Consider the following 12,322-nt stretch of genomic DNA (forward strand, 5'->3'; position numbering starts at 1 on the left):
ACTGCAAATTTATAAGATAAAATCCTATAAGGATATTTACTAGATTGCTTTTATATTCGTATTATAATAAAAATTCAAATTTTATAATATTGTAATAATTTCTAAAATGTGATATTGTTGTAAATATCAAAGTCATCTTTAAATTAATATTTGATTTTAATTATAATTCAAATTTGATTAAGTATTTACTTGAGATCCATTCCAAATCATTCCACCTTTTTGTGTGTGTGTGAGAGTCTATTGTTTTCCACTCTTGAATGCGTTTTTGTTAGGCTGCATCCATCCAGTGAAAGTTTGTTATATTCCAGGTCTTTTGGGCCCTGGCCCCAATGTGTCACTGAGCCCTTTGATGAATCCGAACATGCAACTTGGACTCATTATTTTATTAGCTCTTCAAATGCAGGGACAACGCCAACAAATGGTATGTGTTTTATTATACTTCTGTGTAGATTAAATTATGATTTTCATTTTTCTATGGTTATAGGACACTTATTAAAGAAATATTAAAATCCCCCCCCCCCCAAGTTATTTCATTCTTTTTAATTGAAGATTTCTTTTCTATGAACTGCTATAACTTTTCGCCTTGCCTTTTAAAATGAGTTTTCTTACTGTTTGAAAAACAGCTTAAAGCTAAACTCGCCTAGGAATGTTTTCTATGATGTTAGAATGCTACAATAGCATTATGACTAAAAACAAAGTTCTTAGCAATTTATAAAATTGGTTCTATAACTAAAGTTTCAGAGGATGTGAATATTTATTTGTTACCATTTTTGTATATTTTCATAAATTCCAATTGTTTCAAGATTTTATTAAGCTTGTTTATCTCTCTTTCTCCCAGTTTACTGGACCATTGGCAAAACAACTTAATATGCTCACAGCACTTGGACAGCAGGTAAATAGAACTTATATTTTTGTATCCACTTAAGTGTTAAGCGTTAACTGTTTATGCATTTTGAAGATCTTTACCAGAGATTTTAATCTTGTTGCATTTTTTTTTTTTTTTTTTAGTGGGGAACTCCTCACATCCTTATCGAATTTTCTATGGTCATTATCATGTACATGGTGTATACATATCCGTTTGGAGTATTTTCATTTTCCTTCAGTTACTGTGGTGTTTTTTTTTTTCTTAAAAAAATTTAAAAAATACATAATATGCTATAAAATATGAATACTTTTATTTTTAAAATTAACTTCTCCCTTAATACTGGGAGGTTTTTTGCTTTGTTTTTGTTTTGTTTTTTTGACTGGATAAATCTTAATGTTTTTCCTCTTGTCTCTCCTCTTGTCTCTTTTTCTCTCTAGTCCAACTTTCAAGCTGCAATCAAGGGCCAGAAACCATCTTTACTTGGAGATCCAATGACTGCCCAAGCCAATCTCCTTGTTCAAAACCTGATGTCTCAAATGAATGAAGCGAATGAAGAGAAGAACCGGCCAAAGCCGGATGTTAATCCACTCCTCACAAGCCTGAAAGATAACATGGCTGCAGCAGCGGCGGCAGCAGCAGCAGCTGCCATACCAAAACCAATAAAATTTCCTTTTAACACTCCTTCTCTCTCGGATCTCCAGAAGATTCAAAATTTGAATATCCAGCAGTTGATGGCACTTGGCCAGTTGATGAGCACAATGCAGAATTCCAATTCTTTACAGAACCTTTCAACGCAACCTGGAGGACCAGCTACTCCAATCATGAATTCTCCTGTTGGTGGTGGTGGAGGTCCTGGTATTGGTGAAATTGCCAAAGGATTACTTGGAAATCCTCCACAGGCTGGACCTCTTGTTGGAAGTAGTGGACAACAACAACAGAAAGGTTCTCTCTGGGGCAGTGGTAATTGGGGTGCAAGCAGTGGTGGTGGCAGCAGTGGCAATTGGAATACGGGTGCTTCTGGCAGTGGTTCTAATCTGTCTAGCCCTCCCCAAATTGGAGCAAACAGTCCCGGCAAGCCTGGACTTCTTCCCAGTCCCAATGCAGGTACCCCTGGAAATAGTAATGTGACGCCTGGTTTGAACCACAACATTGTTGCGGCTGCTAATTTCATGCGTAACCTCCAAGTGTTGGCTTCCGCCCAACACATGACATCAAGTGGTGGTGGAAATGTTGGTGGCACCAATGTTGGTAACAATAACATAGGAGGAGGAGGAGGAGGTGGCAATAATGTTGGAATGGGTCATTCAAGTAACAATCAACTGCTCACCCCTAACAAAGGGAAGAATACAAATTTTGGAAGTGGCTCCTTGTTAGGAAATCCCCCTCGGTCTAATCAGAATAATACCTCGCTGTCTCCGCCATCTATGCGGTCGTCAGGTCTTTCTGGATCATTTCCCAACAGTAACACCAACATCAACAGTGGAAACAACAATAACACCATGGGAAGCAATTACAGTTACAGTGATTCCTTAAGCAAGAGGTTATCTGGTAGCATGGGTAGTGGCATCGGCACCAGCAACAGTGGATTCTTCAGTCAGGATAAACGCAGTGGCCTTTTGCCCCAGCCAGCATCATCAAATCAGACTTCGGGTTCATCTTTGAGTCGTTTTTATGACAGACTATCTCCTAGCAGCTCTTCAAGCCGTGTGCGCACTCTTGGATCATCAACAACACTGAGTGGCTCTAGCAGTTATGGCCGAAGTGGCTTGTATTCTGGGCCTTATAGCACTCAGAAATATCAGGTAAATATTTCTTCTTAGGGTGTGCCCCATTGTACTTACATGCCTATGATTTTTATTTTACCATTGAACTCTCTCTCCTCCTGTCTTCCTCCCCCTCCACTATATCTGTCCCCACTCTCATCTCTCTGAAACTGATTACTAAAGAAGTTCCTGTTTTAAATGGGTTCTTCACATTCACTAATACAATAGCAAACAGACTGCAACTTTATTTTTAAATTAAGCTGTTTTACTTAAAGATTTTACAAGGAAAATTTTGTTTTCGTTAATTTGACAAAAATTCTCAAAACTGCAATTTTTTCTGAGATTTTTATTTCAGCAAGGAGTCTGATCAGATAGATTTTGCTTCAGTATCATTTATTTTTCTAAAAGTCCTAAGATATTTTAGTAAAAAGCTGACATGTTGAATTGCAGTTTTGACTTTTGTTTAAAAAAGCCAAAGTTGTTTCTCAGTTTTGGAAGAATTGTTTTTCTGACAAGTGCATTTGGATATTTGTTAAAGAAAAAAAGTTATTGCTTTTATGAAAATTCCTCTTTTATTTTCTCTACTTTTCAACTTATTTTTAATACAAACTGAAATACTTTAAAAACAATATTTCAGAACATTAAAATGCTTTCTGCTTTGTAAAATAAAGCTATTTAAAAAAAAAAAGGATGTTTTATCATTTTGGAGTTTAAATGAAAAGAAAATCAAACTGATTTCAACGATTTGGTGTTTTTGTTGAGTCATGTCAAATTATTTTCCTTTTCTGTTTGTAAATTTTATTTTGTAATAAAATATTCTCATAAAACTTTGATTTCTTTTTCTACTCCTAACAACAAAAAATTCATTTGTTATAAACTAACAAAATGGAAATGATTCTTAAGTAATTTGATTTCCCTTTTATCATTTTACAGTAACAATATTCATGTATGTTTTATATCTATGTTCTTATTCATCTTCAGCGACCATAGGGTTTCGCTGGTGTTGCTACCAATTTTTTTTTTTTTTTTTTTTTTTTTTTAAATATTAATTTTCAATTTCATACAAATTATAATTTTAGTAGTTGAACTTGTGTTCATTATTTTCCATTTTTGTATTTGATTTATTAATAAAATTGGGTTGGTATGATTGGCCCAATTTGTACCATTATGGTCTCCGCAAATTCAAATTTGTTCAGATCTATTGTAGTCATTTACATATTAATACCTTTTGGGGAAAGGTATGAACCCACAATTTTACACCAACTTTGGGGGAAAATTGTTACATTATATTTTAGAAATTTTGAATAAGGATTGATAATTTATATTTAAGTTATTGAAACTACTTTTGTCTTTGTGCAACAATTCGACCAATGTAATCTACAACTATCTCCAGATTCATTTTTTATTTTTAAACTTTACTTATTTGTTAGCCTTGAAAGACTGGGCAGAATTACAAACTAAATCCTTTAATTCTTGGGTTTCCCAAGTTTGAAACACTGTCAATATTATATGTAATGAGAATAGTAGGTTTATGGTTTAAGTAATTTGTATTCAGTAAATTGCATACAATGAATTGTTTACAATAGGTATTTAGTTTTGTTATGAAGTTGAAACAAAAAGGTGAATCCAAATCAGACCTCTTTATCTGTATTAGTCCTTCCATGATCACTGATTGGTTGTAAAATTGCCAATAGATTTCATCCTATCTTCCTGTATTGTGCTTGTTTCATTTTTGCTAGGTTATGGCTCATCTTCACACATATTTGATAGTTTTAAATGTATAATTTAAAATTTAGGTTCTAAAAAAATCTTATATGGAAGTAAATCTTAATTGTCTGAATTTATCTTTTTAATTTGAATTTTTTCTTTTAAATGCCCCCCCCCTTTGCTCTAGTTGTGGATGGTTACTTATCAAATAAAACTATACCAACTCCCCTTCAACTACCCCATATGTGGAAACTGTTATTATTGCTATAAAAATATACAAGGGTGGGGTTTGTCAGGAGTGTTTGGTTAGTGGAACATTTCCAAAATATTTTTCTTGAATGTCAAATTTGCACTTTTCTTTTATTTTTGATACAATCAACCTGTCACTTGTAGCCTCATGTTCTGCCTCACCCTGAAGACGACTTCAGAATAAACTGAGCCAAAAATGCCATGATAGCAAATAGATGATTTCTTTTAAAAAAAAATTTGTCTTATGTTCACCTGAACACACAAAAATTATTTTTCAATAGTCCAATAGTCATAAACACTTAAAATATTTGTGCATTTAACAAAATTTATTTAAAATTTTCTCTATTATATGGACATGGGTGTCAATGTTTATACTATGACAGCATATCAATTATGATTTGGACATTTGGGATGCTTTCCAATATTGTGACGTCAAAAAGTATAAAGTTTGACTCTTAAAATTCCAAAATAAACAATTCCAACTCCTTATTTTAAAGTTTTACAATATTTAAATATTGATTCTTTCAAGATTTAAAAAAAACTAATTCAGTATTAAGTCCGATTCTGCACCCTTTCCAATCTTGTTTTTTTATTCTTGCATATGTTTAGGTTAAATATAGTGAGCATTATGTGTTGCCATAGTTTCATATTCGCACAAAGGATCATCTCTCATCCACTGGGTTCTCACGTAGTCGATTACTGAATCTGTAAGAATTGGGTGTAAAGTTCAACCTGTGGAAAACCAATACAAGCTGAAGTTCAGTATCGGGAAGTTATGATTAATGACCTTAATCTGTATACTCTGGAGGAATCAAGCAATTTTTCTTGATCTCTGTGTTCTGCACAAGTATAATCCTTGGAATCACAAGAGGTGCAATAAGTTGTGAAGTAGATTAATTCCTATGAAAAAAAACTATCTCTGTAGAAGATATGTTGGTACTGCTTGTCCAATTAACAGCAGACTCTTAAAGGTCTCTATGGACAAATTGGAAGTTGTTGACTTCTTTTTGTCTTAGCAATATGATCTGTTCTGATGAAAGGTGTGAATTGTTCAATCTCATGTGTGGATGGCATTGGGTAAGTTTCATGAACTTCTTTCCATCCTACCCTGTCCTTCACTTATTACTCAAGGTCAAGTTTACAACAGCATAAATGTTTGTAATGTCATGTTATGTGCGAATGAATGCAGAGGAATGGCAGAGCTATGGTTTGGTGGATATGATGTGCATCTTAGCAATAACTCATGACTCTGCTATTAAGGCTGGAAATGCTCAGACTGGAGTTAGCTCTGCAACTGCCTATGCTGGTATGGACTTGTTAAATGAAGTTTTGGTTGGATAAACATGTACACATGTCAATTGAGGCAGGTTGATGAAGATTTAGAATGACCAAGCAATTGCACATCAAAACCAACATTAATGATGGTGAAAGTCACTTTGTATTACTATTGCCATCGTACAATCCACATCTGATGTAGAACAGACATGTTAAACAAAGGATAGAAAACCTACAGGGTGACACTTAATCATTATAAGTAACATTAAAAAAAAAATTTAAAAAAACTTTAAATTTTTAAATGCACAAAGAAAAAATTTGACTATTAGAATACCCATCTAAATTGTTGGACTATTTGAAAACTAAAACTCCTAAGATTTTAAAGGAGCCAAATTTTTACTCGATCATTCAAATTTATTTCATTAAAAGTTCCTAGTAAATGAAAATAGCTCTTTACCTGTTCTTAAATTCAGTCAGAATAAATTATTTCTATTTTCGAAATTAATTTCATTTTTAAATATTTAACCAAATTTTTTGACCGCATTTCTAAAGTAAAGGATTATCCTCATCTGTTCTATTAGTTTATTGACTGACAACTCCTTCTTTCTTCAGTCTAGCAACAGTGGTGGCACAAGTTCTGGCAGTGGTCTTCTGGGTGGTGGCAGCAGTGGTTCTGGTGGTGGGGTCTCTGGAACGGGTGAGGCCACAAGTAGTGGCTACACTGACTATCCCACTGATTCCTACAACCAACAGTACAACAACTCAAACAATGACCAGTATTATGACAACTACAACAACTATTATGACAATCAGGTGAGTTGGTGATCAATCAACCTCGACTTTTTTTTTTTCTTCTTTTTTAATATAATGCTTTAAATTTACTTTTAATATTGGATTTATAGCTGTAACATATACCAGCATATTTATCTTCATGCACACATTTCTGATAGCTTTTTAATTGTAAGTCCTTGGACCAATGAATTTGATTTTAATGAGTCCTTGGAAAATTTTATAAGTTCCACACACCCTCCCTAAGAAATTTATGGAAAAAAAAATTTTGAAAATCTAATAAATAAGATAGCCCTTTTTGTTCTTGCCTACATAAATAAAAGAATAAATGTGAATTACATGCCACCCCAGAACTCAAGAATGTACAGTTCAAAGCTGTTGCACTTTAAAAAGTACTCTCAATGCTTTGATTACAGTAAAAATAAGGTCTGAACTGACGATCCTTGTTCACACCCAGCTGTATGGACAGCCAAGAAATGTATTTTCGTGATCCTTGTTACAAAATAAAATTGTTCATTTACAAAGAAATTGGTGGATATGGCAAGTTGACTGTCTTTGTTAGCTTGAGTGGGTTAGGATTAGCTTGAGTGGGTGGGGGGTAAAGAAACATTAGTTAAGAGAACCAAACTGTTGATGGGGTTTTCTGTGTACATTTGTAATATCATTTTATGAACAAAAAATTTACTTGTATTCTATGCCTCAGTTTCTTCATGTGTCCATATGAGTTTTTGAAAATATATATTACAATTAAGTTGAACAGAATTTCCGCATTTCATCATCATGAGGATTCATCAGGCCTGGATGAATTCTCACGAGGATGGAACATGGAAAATTCTGTGTAGATTAATTGTAATATATATATATATATATATATATATATATATATATATATATATTTTCAAAACTTAATACCTAACTCTACTAAAGTATTGAGCACAGTTGAAGTAAATACAGGCATAAAATTTCATGTAGTTACATGAAATTATAACTTTTTTTTTACACTTGATACATGGTTTTAATGGAAAGATCAGCTTTTATGTCTATAAGGGTCATTCAGTAAATAAGGCGAACTTTGCAATAAAACCAACATTTCTATATTTTTCTCACACCACAAAATAAGCATTTCAATTTCTTTAGCTTAGAAATCTTTAAATTGAGTGTTTTGCATTAACTGAATCTACAACTTTAGGTGTGTTCGCCATTCCACAATTTTATCCCATTTGTAAACGTAAGCTTTTTGGGGGGTTAACATGTTTCTCTATACGTCTTGCATAGTCTTCTCTGGGTTCTACTCGTTTTGTACTTAATCACCAAACACAGCCTCAAAATAATTATTTCTGAGACTGAAATGATTTTATATTTTTGCATAGTTTACTCGTAAATTTGAAAATAAAATTCTGCTTTTCTATCAAAAATAAATTGTCAATAAACACTGATTTTTATTGAAACTTAAATTTAGAGATTACGTTTTTGAACTTGAACTTAAAAAGGAAAAAAATATTTTAAGCTTTTTTTTTTTTTAGATGACTTGTACTATATTGTAATTTTATAGCGTAGACAATTGTCAAATCATAACATAAAAACACTATCTTTATACACTACATTTTTTTTTTATTTCAGTCCTCTTACCAATCTAACTACTCTGACCAAGAAGGGCGTGGTGGCAGTGGTGTGGGTTCATATGCTGCTTCCAAAAACCCTCCATCAAGTGACTACAATTTTAGCAGTAACAAAGATCTTTCAAGCAGCAACTATTCTGTAAATATTTCATAGATTTTTTTTTTTTTTTTTTTTTTTTTTTTTTTAATTTGAAGATTTTTTTTTTTTTTTCTTGGAAAGTAAACTATTTACATCAAATTTGAATGCTAAAATTTAAATTTGGAAGCTACAAACCCTATTCTATTGCCCCCTCCCACCATCCCTGTCTACTTACACAATTGCTTTTGGCACTTTCTATACCAACATTATCACATTCAATCTTGTGTATGTATTCTGTCAGAGCCATCAAACTTAATCTCCTTAATTCTATCTTAAGCCATTTCCATTCATACAATGTATAACTTTTGTTAATGCACTACAATCTGTATCTAAAAATCATTTTAACTACTGATGCAAGCTTGCACAGCATTCAAATGAGTCTGCATATTACACAAAATGGAAAACTTATTGTTATCACTCGTATGTTATTACTTGCAAAAAAAAAAAAGATTACTCATAAGTCGAAAAGGAAAAATTGGAAATTATTTTTGCAGTTCAACATTTTGTTCATGGATTACACTTTGTTTCAAACTGACCATAAGCTGTTGCTAATGATTTATTGGTCAAAAAAAGATTACCAACGCATACTGCATCTGACTGCAGAGATTGAACCATTCTCCTCAATTATCATTATAAAATGGAGTATCTCCCATCGTCAAACATTACTCATGCTAATGGATTATCTAAACATATCTTGTGGAACACCCTATCCTTCTATAAACTGAGGTAGAAGTAAAAAAATTAATTATAATGCCGTTTAAGAGTTTCCAGTAACACTAGAAAAATGAAGATGTTAGACAATGTTTTTCATAACATAATTCAAGTGTATTCAATCTGTGATGAAGTAATGTATGGTGATTGAGTGATTATTCCTGTAACATTATAGAAAAGATTGCTAAAAAAAATTGTATCTATCACCTGGGGATTTTGAGAATAAAGTCTCATGAAAAGATCTGCATTGGACAAGTATTGACAAAGAAAATAAGTTAAAACAATGCAAACGTTGTGCTTTGCCAGCAAAGATACCTCCTATAAATTTCAGACCCTGACTGAAAACTGATTGGCTGGTGTATGATCCACATAGATTTTGTTGACCTACTGGATGCTTTCTATTAAAAAATAGTGGTAGACAGTTTCTCAAATGGCCGGAAATGTTAAAAATGTATAAAACCAACCACAGAAGTAACCATTAGTTTTTTTACACAAGTTTGCTGTTTGTTGTTGACTGTATTGCATCGGACAACAGATTGCAATTCACATCTAATGAATTTAAACTATTGTCAAGCAGTTGTGTATCACAATCACACCATACTGGGGTGTAAAAAATGTCATGGTTGCTTCAAAGTGGGAAGTTTTTTTTAAGATGTTCAAAAGCAAACAGGGTTAATTAATTGGGAACATGATTTATATGGTAAAGGGATCAATTTATCCACAAAATACATTCAAACCAGATAAAAAATAATATTCAGATGCTGTCAAGAATAATGTGTAATTATAAAGTCAAATAATTACATAACTTGTATAGAGTTTGTGGAAGTTAACAAAGAAATCAAAAATGAAAGACATTGAAAAGCCTTTTTCAATAACACAAGAAATGTGCTATCTGCTTTTATTTACCTGTCGAGGAAGAAAGAAAAGATACACATCAAAATTACAGTCCAATGGAGATAATTTCTAACAGTTTGCTTAATTCCAGAGAACAAACTAATGGATGTCATTTTTGATACTAATCCTGCAAACAGGTTCTGAATATTAAATGTCAGAAAGAAAATGTAAGATGATGGATTCTATTATAATAAACCCTAGAAGGAAAGAGTATTGGCTGTATATGGAACAAGACTACAATTTATTTCATAACTATATGGACTCTTATGGACATTATATTTAGAGGAGACTATGACGAAGAACAAGCAGTCTTTCTATCACATACTATTGTATATTTCTGTAAATATATTATAAATATACTATGTTGTCTTATTATTGGCCCTTAACAATAGGATCAAACATAGATTAATTCAGCTTTAATTCATAATAAAGTATTTCTTATTGTGTAATTATAATTAGTTTGTCATTTTATTATGATTGCAATTTTTTTTTTTTTTTTTTGGTTTGTTTTTGTTTTTCTTAAAACTTTATTCGTTTCTTACAAATGATCATAAAGTTGATTAGTTCTTGCTGAACTTATTTTTTGCTTTTATCATTAAAGTTCGTAAATGTTGAAAGATTTGTTTTTTTCTCATTTTACAGGGAGGCTACAATGATAATTATTATGGCAGCAACAGCGGTAGTGGCTCCGGGGGAGGAATCACCGGAAGTGGTCAATATGAAAGTAATTACAGCACCAATTATAACAGTGGATCTTCAAATTATACTGGAAACTATAGCAAAGGAACAGCAGTTTCAAGTGATGTAAGTTTTTGTGTCTTTTCTCAATGAATTTCAGAAATCTTTTATAAATTAACTAGCAGGGCTACCTGCCATGTCTTGGGGCCATAAAAATTAAATAGAAAATTTCAAAGTCTTAGATTTCTCTCTCTCTCTCTCAAAATTCCTTTATGTGAGGAGTGAGAAAAAACTTGGGCCTTCAGAGGGCTACTGAAAGTGCCAGAGCACTACTAAAATCGAGTTTACCCCCCCCCCCCTGTAAAGAAATCACAATAGTTAAGAAACAATAAATTAAATTCAGAGTTAACATCTTTCAATTTGAAAAAATGTTGACTCATTTCCTGGTCTGTAATTATACAAAACATTAAAAATCGTGTTTAATTCTTGATAACATTCAATGACACAAATAATCATCCGACCCCTCTTTTTTTCTAAATTTTAGATATTTTTTCAAGGGTTATGCTGACAATAAAAAATTGTAGGGGGTTTGTTTTGTGTTTTTAAAGTTTTAGCTGGACATACAAACTGACAATTGCCCGTTGTATAATAGATGTGGTTAAAAATCCAGATACAACTTGCCTTTTACAATATAGTATCTATTTCCATACTGAGGTAGAGGAAAAAAATGAAAGCAAGACTTATAATAAAGATGCAGATTTAACTTCTCACATCAAATCAGCATCTTTTTGATATCTTTAATTTCTTTGTCTTTTTAGATGGTCTTTATCTAAATTTACCTAATGCCAAAGCAAAAAAATATATATAACGCCTACTTCTCCCACCCATCTTCTAAGCCACAATTATTAAAGGGGGGAAAAAAAAACTGACTTAACCTAGCATTGCTTGGGAGAATTTGATTGCAGTCAGCTTGTTTGTCAAATCTATATTAGTTATTGGTGCTTTGGTGTGGCATGTGTATGCTCAAATTTCATTTAGTCTATTTAATAAATTGTTTGAGTCATCCCAAAAATGTTCAGAAGTCTTTAGAAAAAGTAAATAAAACAGCATTGACGAAATCCATACTAACAGAAAAAAAAATTTTAAGAAAATAAAATCTCAATTTTATTTTTGCAAAAGATTAAAACAAAATCCTGTAATGTTGTAAAATCCAGAATTCAGAAACTTCACATGGTATATTTTGAAAAGAATCATTCACACTAATATATATATATATATATATATATATATATATATATATACACACACATATATATATATATATATATATATATATATATATATATATATATATATATATATATACACACACATATATATATATATATATACACACACACATATATATATATATATACACACACACATATATATATATATATACACACACACATATATATATATACACACACACATATATATATATATATACACACACACATATATATATATATATATACACACACACACATATATATATATATATATATATATATATATACACACACACATATATATATATATATACACACACACATATATATATATATATATACACACACACATATATATA

The 12,322-nt window shown here is 31.7% G+C and overlaps 1 protein-coding gene across 2 annotated transcripts in view; it reads left to right on the top strand.

Annotated features, from left to right (window-relative positions):
* Positions 1-12,322, top strand: part of LOC145295938 (uncharacterized) — a 132,810-nt gene that overhangs the window by 114,631 nt on the left and 5,857 nt on the right. The window contains exons 8-13 of one of the 2 annotated variants that reach the window (XM_080141818.1): positions 294-421; positions 839-892; positions 1,303-2,667; positions 6,472-6,672; positions 8,269-8,406; positions 10,654-10,815. In XM_080141818.1, the coding sequence (XP_079997944.1) occupies positions 294-421; positions 839-892; positions 1,303-2,667; positions 6,472-6,672; positions 8,269-8,406; positions 10,654-10,815 (2,048 nt within the window). The remainder of the gene's footprint in view (positions 1-293; positions 422-838; positions 893-1,302; positions 2,668-6,471; positions 6,673-8,268; positions 8,407-10,653; positions 10,816-12,322) is intronic. The other variant, XM_080141819.1, reaches the window with a different exon arrangement.

The sequence above is a fragment of the Euprymna scolopes genome, chromosome 16 (assembly GCF_053919585.1).
Source record: "Euprymna scolopes isolate OS-2025 chromosome 16, ASM5391958v1, whole genome shotgun sequence".
NCBI classification, from domain to species: Eukaryota; Metazoa; Mollusca; class Cephalopoda; order Sepiida; family Sepiolidae; genus Euprymna; species Euprymna scolopes.